The following is a 23,940-nucleotide window of genomic DNA, read 5'->3' as shown; positions in this document are numbered from 1 at the left end:
ATTTTAACTATTTTTCCAGGGCTCTTCTAATATTCAATTCCAAAAACTACATATGAAACTTAATCTTTAAATATTCAATTTATGGCTAAGTAGCAAAAGACAAAGAATTTGTTGGGAGAGGCAGTCCACTGTGAGCTCTGAGCATCCCTGCACATTCTTGCTGGGTATTGCCCTTTCTTTCTAGGCCATTTCTAAGGGTTGTGTTTGCAGGGAGAAATCTTAAGGAATGATGTAATATCTTCCTCCTGATGAAAAATAGGCTTGCTTGTGCTTACTATAACAGTGGTGACTCATCCAAGCTTGATGTTCCTCTCCTGTAACACAACCCACTGTGTGTGCAGACATTCATTCTGGGCTCTTTGTGTCATACAATAATATTTGGGAAACACATGGGACTGACACAAATCAACATGAAGCTCTGGATACTATAAAGTCCTATGTCTCTGACCCATGAGTCTCATGTCTTCTGCCAGCATCCCATGAAATTTTAACAGGCTAATTTGTTAGCATGTGTCTTAGTTCATTTTGTGCTGCTATAATAGAAAACTACAGACTGGGTATTTTATAGAGAACAGAAATTTATCTCCCACAGTTCTGGAGCCTGGGAAGTCCAAGATCAAGGGTTTTGATGAGGGTCCAGTCTTTGCTTCCAAGATGGTGCCTCGGATGCTGCATCCTCCAGAGAGGGAGAACACTGTGTCTTCACATGACAGAAGGCAGAAAGACAAAAACGGACAAACACTGAATCCCTACATGGCAGAAGAGCGTGAACCCACTCCTGGAAGCTCTTTTAATAGCGGCATTAATCTATTCATAAGGGTGGAGCCTTCATGACCTAAACACCTCCCATTAAGCCCCACCTCTCAATCCTGTTGCACTGGGGATTAAAACCCCACACACAAATTTTGGGGGGACACATTCAGACCAAAACACCTTGTAAGTAGGGTAAAATCTCAGACATTGCACAGTTCTTGACAACGTCGGCTAACAGAGCCATGGCTTTCTGATGTCAAAATAATTAATTGGGAGGCCAACAGACTGAGGTAGCTCTAGTACCCTGAGTTGCTACATAAACAAACTGAACCCCAAATCAGGGTGAAAGGCCCTAGACTAGGAAAATGAAACTTAAGCATAACCTATCAGAAACTGCCAACTAAGCTCTAACTAGGGACTTTAGAAATTGCCAGTAAACCTCTCACTAAGGAATTTAAAGCTACTGCTCCACCTTAACCAATCAAATATTTTCTTTGTCTTGCCTCCATGAACACATTAGAAAAGTTTTCCCCTTGCATCCCTTCATTGGAGCCCCAAACTGCCTGCAGTCTGGAGTTGTTCCATTTACAAATCACTGCCTGCTCAAATAAACTCTAAAATGTTAATGTACCTAAGTTTTAATACTGGAAAACAGTAAGGCCTCAATGGCTAGATTAGGAGATATGAGAAGACTCTGGGATTCAGTAGTGAATGCTTTCATCCAAGTAGTGGGAAAAGAAGAGGGGAGTAGGCTTCCCTCTTCTCTGTTAATGAATGTTCAGAGGCTAAACAGTGTGAGGCAGGATTAAAACAAGACACCCAAATGGTGTTTTGGTTGTTGCTCATTCACTTCAGGGTGGGAGGCAGAAGACATTGACATGACAATGAAGCAGCATTCTCCAGAGCCCTAGAAAACAGGAAATTTGGCTGTGGCTGATAAGTAAAGGAGTCCACAAAGCTGAAACAAATGGTATCAGCAATAAGAAAATAAAACTTTGACTAGATTAAAAATACAAGTTTGTTGCTGAGTTGGGCAATCAAAACTGAAAGTATAGGCCTGTGTTGCTTAACCGAGGGGATACATTCTGAGAAATGCATCATGAGGCGATTTAACTGTTGTGTAAACATCAGAGAGTGTACTTACACAAACCAAGATGGGACAGCCTACTACATACCTAGGCTATATGAGCCCATTGATCCTAGGCTACAAACCTGCACAGCATGTTACTGTACAGAATAACATAGGCAACTGTAACACAATGGTAAGTATTTGTGTGTCTAAACATATCTAAACACAGAAAAGGTACAGTAAAAATATGGTATTACAGTCTATGGGATCACTATATATATGTGGTCCATAGTTGACCAAAATGTCATTATACAACATAGGTTTGAGCTGCATGGGTTCACTTACACATTAATTTTTTTCTGCTTCTGCCATGCCTGAGACAGCAAGACCAGCCCCTCTTCCTTCTCTTCAGCCTACTCAATATGAAGATGATGAGGATGATGACCTTTATGATGATCCACTTCCATTTAATGAATAGTATTTTCTCTTCCTTGGGATTTTGATAACATTTTCTTTTTTTCTAGCTTACTTTATTGTAGGAATACAGTATGTAATACATGCACAAAATATGTGTTATTGGTAAGGCTTATGGTCAACAGCTAAGCTATTAGTAAAGTTTTGGGGGAGTCAAAAGTTATACGCAGGCTGGGCGTGGTGGCACACGCCTGTAATCCCAGCACTTTGGGAGGCCAAGGCAGGCGGATTGCCTGAGCTCAGTTTGAGACTACCCTGGGCAACATGGTGAAACCCTGTCTCTACTAAAATACAAAAAATTCGCCAGGTGTGGCAGCAGGTGCCTGTAGTCCCAGCTACTTGGGAGGCTGAGGCAGGAGAATTGCTTGAACCCAGAAGGTGAGGTTGCAGTAAGCCAAGATCACGCCACTGCCCACCAGCCTGGGCAACAGAGGGAGAGTCTGTCTCCAAAAAACCCAAAAATGTTATATGCAGATTTTTGATTGTGCAGGGGGTTGTCATCCCTGTCCACTGTTGTTCAAAGGTCAACTGTAGATGATGTTCCAGTGGTTGAAATCAGAAGCCACTTCCAACAGCTTTGACTGTGGTGTTTTCATACCTCTACCAGTAGGAATGGCTGGTAAACCCAGACAAAATTTAGGGCCCTGTTTGACCAGTCGTTTTTTGAGACTGGAGAGATTTATAGCACTCAATTCCTTTAGCAATGAAACAAATAAATGCTGTCTCTTTGGCCTCACCAGCAAAAAGGAGGCTCAACACCTTACTAAGACTCTACCAGTATAGGAGGCAGTACATGATGCCATCATGGGCGGCTCCCAGATGTGAACATGTAGAAACACAGGGACCAGCACAATCTTGTTTCATTCTGATTGAACTTACGCTTCTCTAAATTTGTCAGAGTGGCCTTGGATTATACCATGTATAGTAACTGAGGCTGCAACTACTCAGTGACACTACTTATGTGACTGAAATCCATATATGATGATTTAAATCAGATTTGACAATAATTCTGAACTAGAGTAACCTGGACCCTTTGGGGTTATGTACTTGTATGTGGGGAAAATAAGCCATAGAAGGGCTCTCCATAGGGAACAGGGTTTGTTTTTTGGCCCAGCTATTGCACCCATAATTATTGGCAATAACACCACATATCAGCACGTCAGTCAAAAGCTCCCTTTATTGGGTCATAAAGTATAATAAATTGTCCTTCACTACATTCTGGCTGCCTAATAAAAAGACCTATTGGTCCTCCCTTAGAACTTACAGTTGACTGAGTCAAGACCTTGGGGGACAGGACTGAGGTTAATACTGCAGGTTGGCTTCATCCTGCTGCTGTGTCTGATAATAGCCTTCATTAATTGCTATATGAGACCAAATGAACAAATTTGGTACTGACTAAACAACCTGACTGTCAGGTTAATCAGAGCAGCTGATGGAGTGGCATACTCATGTGAAAATTCAAGTTTGGCCAAGAACATGTCAGGCTGAGGAGCAGACTGTTGGATGAGACTATCCACTATGGGCTCTGAGTGTCCCTGCATACTTACTGGGTATGCCAAGAACGCAAGGACTTTGTCTTTACCTAGTCCATGTCCTAGGCTTGTGTTTACACTAAGCTATCTTGAAGTATGGGGTAATAACTCCCTTTGGACAAAGACCAGGATTTTTTTGCTTACTATAAAAGCAGTTAATAACCCAAGCTTATAACATAACCCACTGTGTGTAGGCTCTCATCATGGGCCCTCCTGTGGGAACTAGAAAAATGAGGAACTGAATAAAACCAACATGAAGCTCTGGCTACAGCTTTTGCTGTCAATGATAAAAGTCCTTTGTTTCTGACCCAGGTGTCTTATGCATTCTGTAGCATCCCGTGAAACAGTAACAGGCTAACTTATTAGCTTTTAAGTAGGGTAAAATCTCAGATCATGCACAGTTATTGACAGACATCAACTATTTTCTTCTTGGCAATAGCTGGCATTTTAGGCACCATGACTTGGCTATCAATACATTTATTATTAGCATGACATATTATGAAAAATTATTTTCCAAAGACTTAGCCAGTAACACTACAAAAATAGAAAGCCCGTTAATTCCTGTGAATTTATCTGTGTGTGTCCATGTCCAGTAATTATTTCACTGTCTGTCTGAAGTGCTAACAGTACTAAATCCAATGCTCGGCGCCAAGCCTCAATCTTTGGTGTAACAACGTCATAAACTCTTGGAATCTGCTCCAGTTTATTTGAAATGTCTGAATTAAAAATCCTACTATTTAGTTTACTATATTCATTCAAGATGTAAGATGAAGGAGAGCCAGAGTCTGTGGCATTTTGCAGATGATGTTGAATGTATGTGCTGGCTTCAAATTCTGATGAGTAATTGGCAGTGTTATATAGGAGAGTTGAAAGGTATTTCTGCCATCCATTTGCCAGGAATTTAAGCACAGTTGGTCTGTATATTGCCAGAGATGAAGCCAGCCAAGAGGAAGTATTATGCAGCCACCCTGAGCAGGCATGGTTTTCTTTTTTCAGAGATTGCTCTGCAAGAACTTGAAGACAGCTAAGACACAAAAGTTCAACTGCACCACCTCCAAGGAAGACCTTTTCTTCTTTTAGAGCATAATACAAACGATAGGCACATGTCCAGAACCTATCTTCTTTGGTTTGCATCTGTGCAGTAACCGGGTTAGTGAGCACAGCTGTAACCAAATTAATTCCTTCTGTTTTTAATAAGATTGCGATTCTGTTGTTCCTATCTACAACATCCAAAGGACTGCTTCTCCAGAAGGTCACATAGACCCCGTTGCCCACACAATCTCCATTCACTTGTGTAATGTAGGCCACCTGTACTGCTCCTGCAGCCTCTGCAAAAGCCTGCATCACACTGCCATTCACTGAGCCAATTACCAACCGCTTACTGTTTATACATTTTTCAGTTAAGCGTTCGGACACATTTCCTTGTACCAGGACAAGGTTCACCTTGAACTGGATTAATACCTGTAATACGTGATTTGCCCACAGTTCTTCTGAGCTGTCTTCTTGAAGCTCCATGCTATCTAATACTGTTTTAATATTTGCAGACTTATTAAATCCCAGGTGGCGATAATTCTCTGTGAGGTCACCCTCAATGAGAACTATTCGGACAGGCTGATTCTGCAATTCCTTGATCACAGGAATATTAGATACTGACACAACAGTGATATATCCTGGACAAACACAAGAAGAAGTTTCAGGTAAGCCTGGTAGACAGCAAGTGAAAATTCTTGAAATGTCAAACATAAAGGGTTTTGTACAGTTGCCTTGTTGCACACAAGCATTCTGATATTGCAGCTGTACTGCTTCTTCTACTAACTTCATGCTGCTGTGATCTCCATGACTCAAGCCTACTGCCAACTCTACCAGATCATTACATCTGTAAGTTTTGAGAGTAGCTGTAACATGTTCTTGAAATCCATCTGGTTTGCTTACCCCTTCAGTATTATCCGTCCTATTAAAATGCCTACTGTGGATTAGTATTGACTGTCTGCAGCAGGTATCTGCAAGCAGGCTGTTTTTCAGAGTTCGTGATGTGTTCTTATCTGCTTCAACCTTTGTCTGAGGCTTAAATAATTCAGATGCTTTAAGAGGTCTCCCAGAAAGATTGGAAATGGTCAGTGTTTGAGAGGCAACATCTTTGAGACCACGCTCTTCCTCTATCAAATCAGTATCTGAAGGGACCTGTAGAAAAGGACACAAACTTACACTAAATGTTTCAAGTTGAGAAAATGTTTTTGTGCTGTCCATACAGTCAAATATATTGTGAACAGGTACTTGAAGACAAACTACCTCTTCACTACAAAAGTTTAAGCCTTCTGACATTACTGATACTATTATGGAAATGGGGACACCAAGATGAAGACATTCTTCAACTGCACTGCTCCAAGCACCGACAAGAAACAAAAGAGTACTGGTTCCAGTTCTATATGTGTTATTTTGTGCTTGAACTGCTTCATTGAGAAGTTGTCCCACTGCACTGGTTAAATCCAAACTTTCAAGAAGCCTTACTGTTGAACTGATTAATACACTTTCATGACATTCTTCATCTATAATAAATTTGGATGATTTTAGTGGGCCTAGGAAAGTTCTTCCTGTTTCTGCAAATGATGAAAGTTGTTGAAGTCCCATGTGTCTTCTTTTGTTTACGACTCTGCAAGCCATCACCATGTATCATGATCTGCAAACAAAATAAAAGCTTGGAACTTTATTCAGTATAATTCATAGTTATAAATGCTATATAGAAATAAAAACAAGATATGCTCCCTGCTTTTGAGGTACATATAATTTCCATTAAAAGTGGTCAGTGCAATGATACAGTATTATTATTCTATTAATGATAAAGGTATGGGGGAATGGAAGAGAAACACTCCACCCAACAGAGGAAATGAAGCATGAGGGCTGTAGGCAACGTTTCCATAAGAAAGCAATTCTTGGAATGAGTCTTGAAAAATAACTGGAAAGAGTTACAAGTTGAAAGAGGTAGTAGTAAATGTACATATATGTGAAATAGAGTGTATTCAGGGAAATAGAAGTAGCCTGGTTTTATGAGAATATAAAAAATGTAGTGGAGCGGCTGGGCGCAGTGGCTCATGCCTATAATCCCAGCACTTTGGGAGGCCGAGGTGGGCGGATCACGAGGTTAGGGGTTCGAGACCAGCCTGGCCAATATGGCGAAACCTCGTCTCTACTAAAAATACAAAAATTGGCTGGGTGTGGTGGCATGCACCTGTAGTCCCAGCTACTTTGGGGGCTGAGGCAGAAGAATCGCTTGAACCCAGGAGGCGGAGGTTGCAGTGAGCCAAGATGGTGCCACTGCCCTCCAGCCTGGGCAACAGAGTGAGACTCAGTCTTGGAAAAACAAAAACAAAAACAAAAACAAACCACGTAGTGGAGAACAGTAGCAGATGAAGCTCTAGAAGAGGAAATGAGCTGGTTTACAAGGGCATTATGTGCCATAGCAAGTAACTTAAATTTGATCCTGCAATGGGAACCATTAAAATGTTTTTAATAAAAAAGATCAAGAAACAACTTGATGTAGTGTTTGAAAACATGTACTCTAAACCTAGAAGTCTGGGTGTGAACTTAATCCTACTGCTTTACTAGCTATATAGCCTTCAGCAAGTTATGTACTTTATCCCTTAATTTCCACATCTAAAAAACAGGGATAATAATGGAAGCTATTTCATAGTCATTATAAGGAGTGAATACAGTACTTAGAACAATGTCTGGCACCATGTTTTATGAGTTCTTGTTTTAATAACAATAATAATTGTAATGTCTTGGATATATTACCACTCTGATAACACTGTAGAGGACTGACTAGACAAGTACCAGACTGGAGGTAGAGGGGCCAATTAAGAATCTTCCGTAGTTATCTAGGTGAGAAATGTGGAAGAGGGATGGAGGGAAGGGGATGGATTTGGTTACTGAATAGATTATAAAGAAAAAAAAATGCTATTTAAAGGGAGGTTCAAGAGCAATTGTACTTTGCATATTTCAGAATTCACATACAAAGTGAACAGAAAGTTACAAGAAAGACTTTAGCCCAATAAAAAGAACTCTCAACAAGGTACTCCTTAATTGAAAAGCTGCCTATTAATAAAATTACTTGCCTTGTGAGGTGTGAGCTCCCTGTTACTTAAAAGTGCCGGAGCTAAGGAGCTAAGATTATAGATGATAATCTATAGTAAAATTTTCTTTTCTAACTCTAAAACTTGATGATTCTTGGGGTAATATATTTCTTTTAAATGTCAAATATTAAAGAGCAAACAACTCTTAGATTTTTGCTTTTCCTCTAGTACTGGCCACATCACTGGTAATTTTGTTTCTGTAATACCTAAATTCATCCTTGAAGCTGAAGAGTAGCATAGTTCAAGATCTATCTTAAGGTCAACAGCAGGCCATAACACGATACAGGTTGAGCATCACAAATCTGAAAATCCCAAATCCAAAATGCTCCAAAATCTGAAACTTTTTGAGCACTGACATGACACTCAAAGGAAATGTTCACTGGGGCATTTCAGATTTCAGATTTTTGGATTTGGAATACTCAACTGGTGTGATGGTTAATATTAAGTGTCAACTTGATTGGACTGAAGGATGCAAAGTATTGTTTCTGGGTGTGTCTGTGAGGGTGTTGCCAGAGGAGATTAACATTGAGTCAGTGGACTGGGAGAGGAAGACCCACCCTCAATGTGGGTGAGCACCATCCAATCTGCTGCCAGCGTGGCTAGAAAATGTGGGTGGAAGAAGGTGGAATACGCTGGCCTGCTGAGTCTTCCAGTCTTCATCTTTCTCCCATGCTAGATGCTTCCTGCCTTTGAACATCAGACTCCAGGCTACACCAGGTTACTCCTGGACTTACACCAGTGGTTTGCCAGAAGGCCTTTGGCCACATATTGAAGGCTGCACTGTCAGCTTCCCTCTTTTGAGGCTTTGGGACTCAGATTGAGCCACTACTGGCTTTCTTGCTCCTCGGGTTGTAAACAGCCTATCATGGGACTTCACCTTGTAATTATGTGAGTTAATTATCCTTAATAAACTCCCTTTCACATACACATATATCCTGTTAGTTCTGTCCCTCTGGAAAATCCTGACTAATACAACTGGTAAATAAATAATGCAAATATTCCAAAATCTGAAAAAATTAAAAATCTGAAACACTTCTGGTCCCACTCATTTCAGATAAGGGATATTCAACCTGTATTCCTCAAGAGTAGCTTCCAATAGGCTTTTAAGGACTAAGGAAGAAAACTAGTACTGCCTAGGACAACGAATAACTAATTGTGTGAACTAAGTTTCAAATCCTCTTTTGTGAAATTTTCAATTCTGTAGAATAAAAATTCATAATATACTCAGGCATATCCCTACACAGCATCAAAATGGAGCATCAGGCCAGGCACAGTGGCTCACACCTGTAATCCCAGCACTTTGGGAGGCCAAGGCAGGCAGATCACTTGAGGTCAGGAGTTCAAGACCAGCCTGGCCAACATGGCGAAACCCCATCTCTACTAAAAATACAAAAATTAGCTGGGTGTGGTGGTGCATGCCTGTAATCCCAGCTACTCAGGAGGCTGAGACATGAGAATCGCTTGAACCTGGGAGGCGGAGGTTGCAGTGAGCTGAGTGAGGTTGCCCACTGCACTCCAGTCTAGGAGACAGAGCAAGACTCCATCTCCAAAACAAAACAAAACAAAAAACAAAATGCAGCATCAAAGTATACTTTAGGACTCTAACTTCAACAATCCTGAGACCCATTATGTCTTCCAGCTAACTGATCTTATCATGTTTGGTTGCCCTTCCTTCACCTCCAACCCCCATATTATCAATTCCCTATTTACTTGGTTTAAATTCCATTTGTTAATTATTACAATCACTCCATTGCACATATAACATGCCCTCAAATTCCTTGCCCCTCTTTCTTTTCATCTTACTCACCTTGCAAAGCTACTAATCTTGATGAAATTCAACCTTGTCTATTCCATGCTTGCCCTGGTGCAGGTGAAAATAAACAGAAATACACAACCATGCTCATTAGTGGCACTTTAAGTTCATGGACCTCAAGCCTCAAGTGCCCCTTAATACTGCCTAGCAACCTATTTCCCTAGTCCATGTATCTTTAAAAATTTTTTATAAGATTGCTTTCTGTGTTCTATTTAAGAAAGTTTTACCTACTCCTAAGCAGAACATTTATTCTTCTATATTTCTTCTAAAAGCTTTATGGTTGTAGTCTTTAACTGAAAGGTAACCATTTTAAACTGTACAATTCAGTGGCATCTAGTACACTCACAATGTTATACAACTACTACCTCTGTTTACCTCCAAAACATTTTGATCTCCTTTCTGTCTCTATGGATTTACCAGTTCTGGATATTCATAGAAATGGAATCATATAATATGTGACATTTGTGTCTTTCATTCAGCATGTTTTTGAGGTTCATCCACATTGTAGTATTACTACTTCCTTCATTTTTACGGCTGTATTTATGTATCACATTTTGCTTATCTGTTCACCCATTGATGGACATTTGAATTGTTTCCACTTTTCAGCTATTGTGAAGAGTGCTTCTATGAACATCTGTATATAAATATGTGCTTGAGTGCCCGTTTCCAATTCTTTTGGTTATATACCTAGGAGTGGAATTGCTGGGTCATGTGGTAATTCTTTGTTTAACTTTTTTTTTTTTAAGAAATATTTCATTATATTTTACTCTTTCAGCCATGAGTATTCCAAGGAAATGCAAGCTCATGAAAATTAGAAATAATACCAAATGTGGATAAGACCAGCTTTAGAGGTTGCATGGAATCAGCCGAATATGATTGTCTGGAGTCATTTTTGGCCTTCTCAGTTTGCCAAGACAGATGTACCATTTGGTCATGTAACAATTTCTCTGGTAACTTTCCAGGCTGAAGACAGTTGTCATATAATGGTGATGACCAAACAACTGAAATGTTTATAGTACACAAAGCAAAACACTCAACATTACCAGGTGATACAGACTATTTGTTTACTATGAAACTAATTAGTAAACCAGAGTATATCCCATTATATATTATAGCACTACAAACATTCCTAGTCATTCCTTCATTTCATTCATTCATTCATTCATGCATTCAGTGAATATTTCTTAAGCACCTATAGTGTACCAGGAGGGACTGTGTTAATTGCCGGGATTACAAAGACAAAGATTATACATACTCTGCCCTCAAGGAACTCCCAATCTAATTGTGCAGAGAGATATGAAAATGAAGCATAAAAATCCATCGTGAGCAGTGCTGAGAACAAAAGTCTGTTCAAAGCAAGACACAACCATGGATTTATTCCACCACAGGTTCAATGGGAAAGGTATGTGGCATTTCTCCTCCTCTTCAGAATAATGAATGCTTGACATAGCTTTCATCACTGTCTTTCAGTTCCAGTGTTACAAGGGAGATCCCCAGTATTACAAGTCACAGCAAACTCAGAAATGATTAGCATTCTTTTTATTTTTATTTTTTAGACAGGGTCTCGCTCTGTCACCTAGACTGGAGTGCAGTGGCATGGCTCACTGCAGCCTCGACCTCCTGGGCTTAGGTGATTCTCCCACCTAAGCCTCCCAAGTAACTGGGACTACAAGTGCATGCCACTGCACCCGGCTAATTTTTGTATATTTTTTTGTAGAGATGGGATTTCGCCATGCTGCCCAGTCTGGTCTTGAAGTCCCAGGCTCAAGTGATCCTCCTGCCTAGGCCTCCCAAAGTGCTGGGATTACAGGTGTGAGCCACCACACCCAGCCAGCATTCTTAATGTTTGCTTACAAAGATATTTCTCTGTCAAAGTCTTCATTCACTTAAAGAAAACCATTTATGATGCATCTTAAAGAAAGCATGCTCACATTTGCCTTTTATTGCCAGATTTCTCTACTTGGCCTTAAAGTGAGCAGGGGCATGGGACGTGTTCTAATAATATATGCTAAACACGTAGGGGAGAGACAGCTTGTCATTGCAGAGGTGCCTGACTGCCACTGAGCTTCACCCTTATACTCACCCAACAAATAGTTAATGAGGAGCTACCCCTAACTCCCCACATCCCCATGCCCTCCGAAGCTGTCTACATGGACTGCTCTGTCCTTGGCATGTGCCCTTGAGGGCTGATCCCACTTGGCCACACAAAGGTTTATGCTCTAGGGTCTTTGGAAGAGAGAATTCCTGCTCTTCAACTTTCAAGCCCAAGGCTTAACATTTCAAGGGCTGCTTCTTCCTCTGAAATAAGTTGCTTTTCACTGGTCATTCATGATTTGGGTGAAAAGGTGGAGTCTGTAGTTCTTGGTTGCTTAATGTAAAAGGCCTGACTCACATTTCCTATAGTGCTGTGGGACATCTAGCCACAGGCATGAAAAGGAGGAGCAAATATCTTTAACTTTTGAATGAACTGTCTGTTTTCCATAACAGCTGAACATTCCCACCAACAATGTATGAGGGTTTTGATTTCTCCACATCCTCACTGCATCAGCTTCCTAGGGCTGCCATACCAAATTACCACAAACAACTGGGTAGCTTAAAACAATACTTATTTATTCTTTCACAGTTCTGGAGTCTAGAAGCCCAAAATCAAAATGCTGGCAGGGCCATGCTCCTTCTGAAGGATCAAGGGAAGAATCCTTCCTTGCTTCCTCCAGTTTCTAGTTGCTCTGGTGGTCCTTGGCTTCTGACCGCATCACTCTAACCTCTGCCTCTGTTTCATACGGCCTTCTTATAACCCAGTGATACCAGTCATTGGATTTAGGGCCCACCTTAATCCAGTATGACCTCACTTTAGCTAATTACATCTACAAAGAAACTATTTTCAAATAAGATCACATTTTGAGATGCTAGAAGGACATGAACTGGGGGGAAATATTCAGTCCAGTATACTGAACAACACTTTCCATTTTTGCTTTTGTAATATTTTGTAATATCATAGATATCCTAGTGAATGTGAAGTGGTATTTCATTGTGTTTTTGACTTGCATTTTCCTCATATTGAGCATCTTTTCATGTGCATTGGCCATTTGTGTATCTTTTTTGGAGAAATGTCTATTCAAGTATTTTGACCATTTAAAAATAGAGCAGTTAGTCTTTTTTTGGTAAGTTGTAAGAGTTACTTACACACTCTGGACACTAGATCCTTATCAAACTATGATTTGCAAACATTTTCTCTCATTCTGTAAGTCAGTTTCCACTATTTGGATTATGCATTTTGATGACCAAATGTTTTTAGTTAGAAATTAGAAATCTGGGCCAGGCACAGTGCCTCACGCCTGTAATCCCAGCACTTTGGGAGGCCAAGGCGGGCAGATCATGAGGTCAGGAGATCGAGACCATTCCTGGCTAACACAGTGAAACCACGTCTCTGCTAAAAATACAAAAAAATTAGCCGGGCATGGTGACAGGCGCCTGTAGTCCCAGCTACTCAGGAGGCTGAGGCAGGAGAACAGCGTGAACCCGGGAGGTGGAGCTTGCAGTGAGCCGAGATCGCACACTCCAGCCTGGGCAACAGAGCGAGACTCTGTCTCAAAAAAAAAAAAAAAAAAAGAAAAAGAAATTAGAAATCTAATTTACCTATTTTTTTGTTGTTGTTTGATGAAATCTAATTTACCTATTTTTTTGTTTGCTCATATTCTTTGTGTCATATCTAAAAATCCATTGCCAAATCCAAGGTTATGAAGATTTAGCCCAATGTTTTATTCAAAGAGTTTTATAGTTTCATCTATTATATTCAGTTTGTTGACCCATTTTGAGTTAGTTTACATATAAAGTGTAAGGTAGGAGTCCAACTTTATTCTTTTGCATGTGGATATCCAATTGTCCCAGTACCATTTGCTGAAGAGACAATTCTTTTCCCCATGGAGTGGCCTTAGCATCTTTGTCAAAAATCAATTAGTCATAGATGTCTATGGATTTCTGGACTCTCAATTCAATTCCACTGATCTATACATTCATCCTTATGCCAGTACCACAGGTTTTAAGTACTATAGCTTTGTAGTAAGTTTTGAAATCAGGAAGTATGAGATGCCAAATTTGTTCTTCCCTTTGTTTTAGCTTTTACATTTATGTTCATAAGTCATCTTAAACTAACTTTTGTAAATGGTGTGAGGTAGGGGTTCTTCTTTCCTCATGGATATCCAGTTGCTCCAGAATAATTTGTTGAAAGGACAAGCTTGAAAAGATTGACTTTTGGGTTTTGTTTTTCATTTCGAACACGTTATGAAAGCTTACTAAGTATGAGGCATTTTACAAGTATTATGTAATGTAGTATTCACAACAACATGAGGGAGGTACTATAATCTATTTTAGTGATGTGGAAAATGAAGCAGAATAGTTACATAACATATACAGAATTTTACAGCTAAGTTGTAAAAGGCTATGGACTAAAACCCAGGTTTGTCTAATGTCAAAGCCTATGGTATTAACTACTATATAATTCTGCCTTTTAGGTTTCCCTTGCCCAGCATGATAGTAATTCACCCTCTCTTCTTTAGAATCTTTTACTGCGTTTCCCTCTTCCAAACCTTTCTGCCTTCTTCCAAACCTTATTCATACTCTAAACTTGTACATGTATCAGAGTCTCTGCTTATGATCTCCTTTCTATACTATGCTTAAATCACAAGATATTACTACGAGTAGAAAAGTCAGAGAGAACTTAGAGCAAATGGAAACAGTCATGGGCTATTTCAAATTTAATCTATATTTAATTTATGTGAAAAAGTTTCCTAGATACAAAAGGCATGAAATTATTTAAACAAAACTAATGTATAAGCAAAAAGTCACATAAAACTGATATCAAAATCAATATTCAAGATAAATCTGCTTTGGCATTTGAAAAAGCTATTCCAAGTTTTAGTAATTTTTTAAAAAATTCTCAGCATTCCCAACTGTAGAAGAGCTCCTAAATTATTATTTTGAACAGGTTACAGTCGGCTATAATTGACATAAAATAAAAACTCAAAACAAAAATGCCCCATCCTCTAAGAGATTGGGTATAAAAAGGCAAAAACAGCAAAGGGGATAACAAAGTGGATAATTTCAAAGATGATAAGTACTTCTGGCAACTCTTCTTGGCATTACACAGACACAATCTGATTCTTGTCCTGCTATGCATGTCCTGTTATGCACCAATGTTTTCCACAAACAGTTCTCTGTTTTCAGTACTTGCCAGCTTAATGTTTCTTTGACTTTCTAAGTGTGTAATGGAAGAGCAGAGTCAGACAACTTAACTGGAATTTTGACATCAGAAGAAGTTTTTTTTTCCAAAGATTATGTCCAGTTTTGTCTAAGGTACTCAGTTTAGAGTAATAAGACATGCAACGCTTTCAGGAGCTGCATTTTGAAAAATAATAATATTTTCTTGATGGGCATGATTAGCCTTTCATCATCTAAATCAACTGTTTGCTCATCTCCAGTCTATTCCCAATACAGAAGTCTAATCATGTCACTCTACTGTTTAAAAACCTCTAACTCAGAAAATAAAGCTTTATGCCTTTGACACAGGAGTCCCTTTTAAAAATGAACTCATATCCTTTCACTCCTAGGCTCAAAATCTTGCAAGGCCTACCCATTCACTTGGAGTCAAAGTCAAAGTCCTTACAATGCCCTAACTATCTGCAGTCCTTTCTTTACCCTTCTGACTTTATCACTTACTATTTTATCCCTTGGCCACTTTGTTCTGGCCTCCTTTTTGTAATGCTTTGCATTTTCCCTATCTTAATGTTTCTGTTCTAGTTGTTCCCTCTTTCTGGAATGCTCTTCCCTAAGAAATCTATTGCTGCATCACCTTCAAATATTTTCTCAAATTTTCTGCTTTTCAATGAGGCCTACCCTGAGCACTCTATAGCATACCACAAATCCTCTTTTCCCTCTGTACTCTGGATTTCTTCCATCTGTTATACTTTCTTTTTCCCATAACACTTATTCCCTTATAAAATAGGATATAGTTTACTTATTTATTTTTTATAGACTATATCTCTCTCTTAGAATGTAATTTCCAGGAAGGCAATTTTAGTCAATGATGTATATCCCGAGTATCTACAATATTTCCTGACACACAGCAAGTACTCTATAAATATTTGGTAAGTGAATGAATTTTTTTCACCATATTTGTTCCCCCAAATTGAAGTACAAAACTGAAGCAAGAGAAAACAGATGGCACTTTTAGTATTTCTCCAACATGAATATAAGTTTTAACCATCCTTGGAGTTGACTTGATTCCTATTTGGCACCACCTTAGTTGAGGCCCTTTAATTGTTTCTAATGAGAGTTCCTCCTTCATATGGTGGTCAGAATTAGCACTGAAAAAGCACAAACCTAAACAGATTGCTCCACTGCCAAAAAACATCTATTTATCTTAAAAAAGAAAGTCTTTACTCCTTGGCTTGATATATGTGCCTTATAATCCAACCTCAACCTAATTTATGACTCCTCTCCCACCTTTCCTTATAAACCTCATGATCTTGTCACGCTAGAACATATCATTTATTTTCACTAAGCTATACTGATCTGAATAGTCTATATTTTCTTCATCTCCATGGATGCTATAGATCTTTCATGACCCAACGCAAATGCCTCATTTCCTATCAGGACTTCTCTAATGCCCTGGGGTAGAGAGTTGTCCCTCCTTTCTGTGCTCCCAAGGCACTTTCTATACCCATCTACCAAAGCAGATTAAAAATACCCTGTATTAAAAACACTGTATTATGTTTGTGTCTAGCTCCCCCACTAATCTGTAGATTCCTTAGTTATTCATCTTTTATATTCTACTTTTATTTCTTTCGAACTCACCCAGTAGTTGGCATAGTGCATGACATATAGAAAACATTAAATACATTTGGGAGATTTAAGAGTGCCTATGTGTTTAATGTTTTCCTGGATAATGATGATGATTAATGTTCTAAAGTGCAGTTAGATTCGTTAATAGCTAGTTTTCAAAACTAATTACATCCTATTCAAGATCTGGGAATTGGAATCTGAGCCTACAATTAAAAAAACATTTTAACTAGCAGTAAATATTCCAAATATAAAAGCCTAAATCATAGTGATATAAAAATAGGTTAATATACTACTCAGCCATTTAATTGTCATTAGATCAAACATGATCCAAGAGATCCTCGAAATTAGGATTGGGTTGAGTATATACTTGGTCACTATTCATTTCTGGGTCTAAGAAATCCCTTTGATATTAGTATTAAAAATGAAGTATATGGCCGGGCGCAGTGGCTCACGCCTGTAATCCCAGCACTTTGAGAGGCCGAGGCGAGACGATCATGAGGTCAGGAGATGGAGACAATCCTGGCTAATACGGTGAAACTCCGTCTCTACTAAAAATACAAAAAAATTAGCCGGGCGCAGTCGCGGGCGCCTGTAGTCCCAGCTATTCGGGAGGCTGAGGCAGAAGAATGGGAAGAACCTGGGAGGTGGAGCTTGCAGTGAGCCGGGATTGCGCCACTGCACTCCAGCCTGGGCGACAGAACGGGACTGGGTCTCAAAAAAAAAAGTATATGACCTTGAAACTGATCAACAGCAACTTTCCAAGTGAGACAAATGACGTGAAAAATCATATATTAAAGTGACAATATTTTACTTAACTCAAAAATTATCTTGAATTTGTGCCATTTTAATTTTCACTGGGTAACTTTATATGGAAGAATAACCTGCAATATGAGGATAAACTTACCTATTTTCCAGAAACCTAATGAGATTTTTATCAATGATTACAATACTTGCGTGTCTGTCTGGGATATAATATGAACAAGACAGGCTGATGGCTTTGGAAAATGTGCCATGTTTCTACTTAATGAAGCATGCAAAGTGATTTGACAGAGTGCTTCAAGAATGCACTTTGCACTTGTTTTCCTCTCCTGCCTTCAGGAAGACAAGTGAGACAAAAAAAAAAAAAAAAAAAAAAAAAGACTAAAGTTAGTATTCTTCCTGAATCCATTTTTGAGGAATCCAGTATAAATTTTAGAAAATATTTTCTCTAGAGAAGACATTGTAGGAGGCATAAAAGGGGTCCGCATGTGTGAGCAATTAAAGGTTAGAAGTTTTAAGATTCTCTCATTTCTTCATTCCCACCAGGAAGTCAGTGGTCCACCCTACCTCAGTCTTTCTCACCTGTCCTTTAAGCTGATTCCTGGCCAAATTCAGAACGGGCAGAAGCAGTAAATCTGGCCCTCTGGACAAGAGATTGAGTTAGTTAACAAAAGTTTCACAAGTATCTAAGTCTAGGCCGTTACTGAATCAACTGGATAATCACACTACCTGTGTCTGACTCTGAAGTCAACGATATCAACTTGATCTGCACAACTGGCCAACTCTTAGGACTGGGCCAAGGAAATGGCTGGGTGTGTGTGTGTGTGTGTGTGTGTGTGTGTGTGTGTGTGTGTGTGCGTTGGGGTTGGGGGGTGGGGTCTGATAGTAATTATGGGTGGGGCCAAAGTCCTACCTCGTAAACAAATGCTACAGGAAACATATGTAAAAACGTTTATCTGTGTATGCAGTGAAGCTTTAAATACATCCCAAGACCCATGCTTATCCCCATACCCACGTCTCTCCAACGACACTGTTGCCCCATGCCACTGCTATACAGAATTCTGATGTCTACCATGCCAGAATCCCTGCCCAAAACAGGGATGAGGTTTTGGCTGAAGGCCCAGCTCCAGGCACTGTAGAAAATGAGGAAAGTCTAGCGGCAAAAAGAAAGGGCAGTCCCCTCTTCCTCTAGTACTCCTAGCTACATGCTGGACCAATTCACCCCAGGCCCTCCAGGCCCTAGATTCTCATTCTTACCCTGACCCGAAGAGGACAGAAAAATCAAACACATGGGCTCCCACGTCTTCAGGAAAGACTTAGCTTAGCAGTCAGCGGAAGCACCTCACTACTAACCTCGCTCCTTTCTCCTCTCCTACGGGGGGCTGGAGTTTCCGGCTTCCCACCGGCCAGACGCGATTCTGGCTGGGACAGCAACACCAAAAACGCCAGGGCTAGGGCGCCCAATTCCCCGTCCGCAGTTTGCGCATGTGCGAAGAGGGGCTTCTGGAGGAACCGGGGGCTTAGTTGCTAAGAAACACAGCTGGAGAGTGAAGTTCCGCTTAACGCCGGGCTGCGAAAGGCGGGGACGTCACACTATTGGCAGGGAGTAGAGAGAACGGGCTGGTTTAAAGGCCCTTTTTTCTGTCCATTGGATGAACTGGATGTCAACATTCAGGCTGGGTGGGCGGGGCTGAGAGAGGTCGGTGAGAGCGGCCTTAGCAACCGCCAGTGAGCTGTGAAGACTTGGGTTGGGCGGGGCTGCGAGAGGTGACGCCGGGAGGTCCTGGCTGAGAGCGCCGGCTGCCAGCTGGAGACATGGTGAGTGTGAAGCTGTAACCTTCTGCTGGGGCCGGGGCTGAAGTTCTTCCGCCAGAGCAAGGAAGGCTGCCCCTGGCAGCAACTGCACTCCTTCCTTACTCCTGTTGAGGTTCATTTTATAGTAGGAAATAGGTACTTTAATATAGTTTATCATCAATTATTCTGGTTCTACTAACTATTCCAGTTATATAATTTATCTTTCACCCATATGTGTGTGTATTACGGGCATCTAACTACCATACAAGTTCAGACCAATGGAAGAAAAAAGCCCTAAAAATTGAACTGAATGAATCCCAAAAGCAAGACGTTAAAGACGCCTTTAATTTGTTTGATATTGATGGGTCTGGAACCATCGAGTAAAAGAAGGTTCTGAAATTATTTCTAATTTTAAATCATTTTAAAAACCATATTATTTGTGGCAATCTTTAAGGCTTTCTTTAAAAGTAGTCTTCTGAAAGCTTGGTATAAAGTCTCTTCAGTGCATATGCTTGCCCTGCATTAGCAAAACGATATCTTGTTAAGCATTTTAATTGTGCTTTATAAATGAGTAGGCTAAAGCCCAGGGTGTAACAGTGATGTACATGATGGCACAGTAGGACTGAAACACAGGCCTGCTGACCTAATTTTCTATGTTTATGCTCAGTCCGTAATAGAAAAGAGAGAGGCTCTTAATTAATAGGGAGTTAAAAAGCTTGGAAAGAAATCATGGCATATTATAATTCCTTTTCTTCCTATTTCAGATTGCAGTGTGGGCCTTAGGATTTGAACCAAAGAAAGAAGAAATTTAAAAAATGGTAGCTGAAGTTGATAAAGAAGGAATTGGCACCATTAGTTTTGAAGATTTTTGTTTGCCATTATGAGTATAAAAATGATATAGTTGTGATTTTATTTTTCAAAGAAATACTAGCAATAACCTGCTACATTTTAGGGCTGGAGCAATCAGAACTTTTATAGAGAAGTAATTAGAACTAGGTTTTTAAGGATGGGAGATAGGAAGAGCAAGATTAAATATGTTTTCAGGGTAGTAATGAGAAGACTATGATGTGGAGAAGAGGTTTTCGTCAGGAAATAATGAGGCTATATTGCAGGATAGAGAGAATGGGGCCAGAATTTGGAAGCCTTTAATTCAGCAAACATATATTGAATGTCTATTTTTGCCAGGCACTATTCTAAGGAGCATTGAAAGATACAACCTCCCGTTTTGAAGCTTACGTTTTTGGTAACGGATCTGAATTATGAGGCTTAATAAGAGATGCATTCTGGACCACCCTGTGCCTCCTCCACCTCAGCAAGCTCTACATTTAAGCACCTTGAGGGCAGATGTGAGTACATAATTGTTAAAAGACCAATAAATAAAATCAGAACTCAGCTACTTGGCACATTGCTGCTTTAGACCCCAAAGATCTAATAAGTCCAGCTTGATAAAATAAATAAATGAAAGACTAGATAGTTGCTTCTTTTTTAAAAGAGTAAAAAAGATGAAAAAGAAGAAATATTGATGCCTTTCAAATTATTTGATGATGATGATACTGGAAGTGTAACACTAACCAGTATCAAGAGGTTTGCTAAGAAACTAGGGGAAAATTTAATATGATGAACTTCAGGTAGATTTTGCTTATTTTTATAATTATAATTTATATGTAATTATAACTTATGTGATAATTTAGGATTATAATTCTAACTTTAGTTGTACTTATGCATTTAAAATAAAATTTGGTTTTGAATATGTGTTTGACTTCATTTATGTCATTTTAAACGTATTTCATATATTTACATTTTGTTTTACAGGAAATGCTTGATGAAGCTGATCATGATGGAGATGGAGAAATAAATGAGGAAGATTTTTTGAGAGTGATGAAAAAGACTACTTGTTATTAATAGCGTTGTTTTGGTCCTTGTGGAAAATTAACAGATTTGTATTTGTTATACAGTTTTATAATTTAATGTCTGAATATATTCATTTTCAGTTTTTAGTTTATATGTACACATTGGCTTCTTGATGTCTAATCCATGTAAGAAGTTGCACATCTCTACCAATATGATGTTAAATCTACAGCATCAAGAAACAAAACATAATGACTTCTTTGAGCCATTAATCTAAGAACAGTATTAATTCTAGCTGCTCTTTTGAGAACCCTAGGTCACAAAGACTTGGAATTTTTAAGTTTGATGAAGTTGGCTTCATATCCAAATGAATTTGGCAAACAAACCCTATATTTTCCTTTTGTGCAACCCAAAAAAACCTGATGAACATTTGCTTTTTAGTCAGTTACTCAAATACATAAAGTATTAAATAGAACTGTCTGGTAACATTATTTGCTAATTTTCTTCTTTCAGTTATAAAGAAAATTCAAAATAGCACTTACATCACCCATATTTCCCTGTAAGTTTGACCCTATAGTGAGCACTTAATACCTCTGTGCTAGGACAGGTGGTGTAGAGTTTCATTTTTTTTTAATTTTATTTATATGTTTTTTGAGACAAAGTCTCCCTCTGTCACGCAGGCTGGAGTGCAGTGGTGCGATCTCGGCTCAATGCAACCTCTGCCTCCTGGGCTCAAGAGATTCTCCTGCCTCAGCCTGCCGAGTAGCTGGGACTACAGGCACCTGCCACCATGCCTGTAATTTTTTGCATTTTTGGTAGAGACAGAGTTTCACTGTGTTAGCCATGATGGTCTCGATCTCCTGACCTCATGATCTGCCTACCTCAGCCTCCCAAACTGCTGGAATTACAGGGGTGAGCCACTGCGCCTGGCCGAGATTTTATGTGTTACCTCAGTAAACATATTACAAGTTGGAAGCTGATTGTATTAGCTCAATTTTACATACAAGAAAACTAAAGTTCAGAGAAGTTTTAAAAATTCCCCAATTGCCCATTGATAATAAATAAAACATGGATTCCAAATCTTAAGTTCTTATTCTTCATTATGCTGCTTCCCTATGGATAAAACTTTCAAGATAACTGTATTTTCTAACTCATTTTCGATTCTGTGACTTGTGATTTCTTCCTTGTGAAAGAGCCAAACTGTTGGGAAATGGAATCTCATACATACAGTCTTTTAACTCCTACTCAGTTGTTCCAGAGTGGGCCTTGGGCCTGGAACACTTCTTTTGAAGAGACTAGGAGTCCACAGAGCGTGTGCTGAACTTACCACCCCGTATAGTAATATCTTCCTCTGTTTCAGGGTCAATGTGTAGTCCTTTGCCCTGCTTAAGCGTGTGCATCATATGGCATCTGACCAACCCCACTGCTCTGTCTCCTGTGGGGGAGGGGATGGGGGTCCTTCAGCACAAGAGGAGTGTTTGCAGGCCACCTGCCCTGTGTCAGCTGCCAAGAGGGACCCTCTGGTCATGGGGGACTAAAGTCCACTAGGGAAGCTGGTCTTGCTCTGTCTCTTCTGTATGTGAGTAATGTGTGTTCCACCCAGTGTTTCACTGCATTGTTTTCCTTGGCGCTTTGAAACAAGATGCAGTGGACAGAAGTGCTCAGACTTCTGCTCCTGACAAATAGGCAACAGATGCCACTTGCTCCACACAAACACTTTCTGATAACCAAGCTGTCTTTGGAGCAAGAAAGGCTCATAGAGAATGTAACTGTAGTGACACTACCTGGTTCATTCTTAGCACAACTGAAATGAAAACTGAAGGTTTTAATTTTGTCTTGTCAACACAAGAGGTTTTATTTGATTGAAACTAGAATTGTATGTGCTCATGAGCATTCTCAAGTGTTTTCACAGTGTCTTTGATTTCTAATTATGTAACATTTCTTCTAGACCAGGGAAAAACTTGCCTATTAAATGTGCTTCATATGTGAAAATGTTAGCCTTCAAATGGTTAAAAGTATACATGAAAAAGTTCAAAAAGTTCTGAATAAAAGTTTCCTTCCTATCCAAGCCCCAGTTCTTCCTAAAGACAAGGATTTTTGCCACTTTTTAATGAATCATTACAGAGAATGCATATTCATATGCACATGTATACAGAATAGTTTTTTCACAAATGATAGCATATTATACACATTGTGTGTATATTTGAGAAATAGTTACATAACTTGAGAAATAGTTACACAACAATACAAATAAAATATCTGTATAATATTCCATTCTAATGGAATGGAATGGCCATATAATTCATTATATCAATTATTATATTTGACAGTCTTCTAATGGTAGACATTTTAGTTTCCAACGTTTTGCTTAAATTAATATCCTTATACATATGTTTAATGTGGGAATACCTGTAGAATTAATTGTTACAAATGAAGTGATTGGGTTAAAATCAATATACATTTTAATTTAAATGTTTTTATTTTTGATAGCTATTGCCTTCTAAAAAGATTTTTGCCAAATTACATTTCCAAAAATACTATATGAAAATGCCCAAAGTATTATCAAACTTTTTTGATTTCTGTCAGTCTGGCAAGTTGCAAATCATACATTTTTCATGCTCATTTCTCTTATGAGAGGCATTGAGTGTTTTTTCACATGTTTAGACTCTATTTGTCTATTCCTTTTTGTGTATTGTCTAACAATGTCCTTTGCCTATTTTTCCATTGGATTTTAAAATTTATTGGTTTGTGGCTGGGCACGGTGGCTCACACCTGTAATCACAGCACTTTGGGAGGCCGAGGCAGGCAGATCAGAGTTTGAGACCAGCCTGGCCAACATGGTGAAACCCTGTCTCTACTAAAAATACAAAAAAATAGCTGGGCGTGGTGGCAGGCGCCTGTAATCCCAGCTACTCAGGAGGCTGAAGC

At 39.3% G+C, this 23,940-nt stretch overlaps 1 protein-coding gene and 1 long non-coding RNA gene across 4 annotated transcripts; one reads left to right on the top strand and one right to left on the bottom strand.

The window, feature by feature from the left end:
• Window positions 1–3,455: 3,455 nt before the first annotated feature.
• BBS12 (Bardet-Biedl syndrome 12) lies at window positions 3,456–18,971 on the bottom strand. Of its 2 annotated transcripts, XM_054484985.2 has the most exons (3): window positions 18,724–18,960; window positions 9,766–9,819; window positions 3,456–6,505 (listed from the first exon to the last, which is right to left on the bottom strand). In XM_054484985.2, exon 3 carries the CDS (start codon window positions 6,493–6,495, stop codon window positions 4,363–4,365), a length of 2,133 nt encoding a protein of 710 aa, XP_054340960.1. In that variant the 5' UTR covers window positions 6,496–6,505; window positions 9,766–9,819; window positions 18,724–18,960; the 3' UTR covers window positions 3,456–4,362. The 2 variants fall into 2 exon arrangements, with proteins under 2 accessions (XP_054340960.1, XP_054340959.1); XM_054484984.2 differs by lacking the exon at window positions 9,766–9,819 and having other exon boundaries at window positions 18,724–18,971.
• On the top strand, window positions 18,909–22,096 carry LOC129035003 (uncharacterized). Of its 2 annotated transcripts, none has more exons than XR_008502067.2 (3): window positions 18,909–19,188; window positions 19,929–20,510; window positions 20,977–22,096. It is a non-coding gene; the product is annotated as an uncharacterized LOC129035003 (long non-coding RNA). The 2 variants fall into 2 exon arrangements; XR_010126131.1 differs by having other exon boundaries at window positions 19,074–19,188; window positions 20,350–20,510.
• Window positions 22,097–23,940: the final 1,844 nt, after the last annotated feature.

The sequence above is a fragment of the Pongo pygmaeus genome, chromosome 3 (genome assembly GCF_028885625.2).
Source record: "Pongo pygmaeus isolate AG05252 chromosome 3, NHGRI_mPonPyg2-v2.0_pri, whole genome shotgun sequence".
NCBI lineage: Eukaryota > Metazoa > Chordata > Mammalia > Primates > Hominidae > Pongo > Pongo pygmaeus.
This window is presented reverse-complemented; position numbering and strand designations above follow the sequence as displayed.

What these genes read in the sequence shown, in the direction of transcription:
- BBS12 (XM_054484984.2), bottom strand. Translation starts at nt 6,495, where the DNA reads ATGGTGATGGCTTGCAGAGTCGTAAACAAAAGAAGACACATGGGACTT.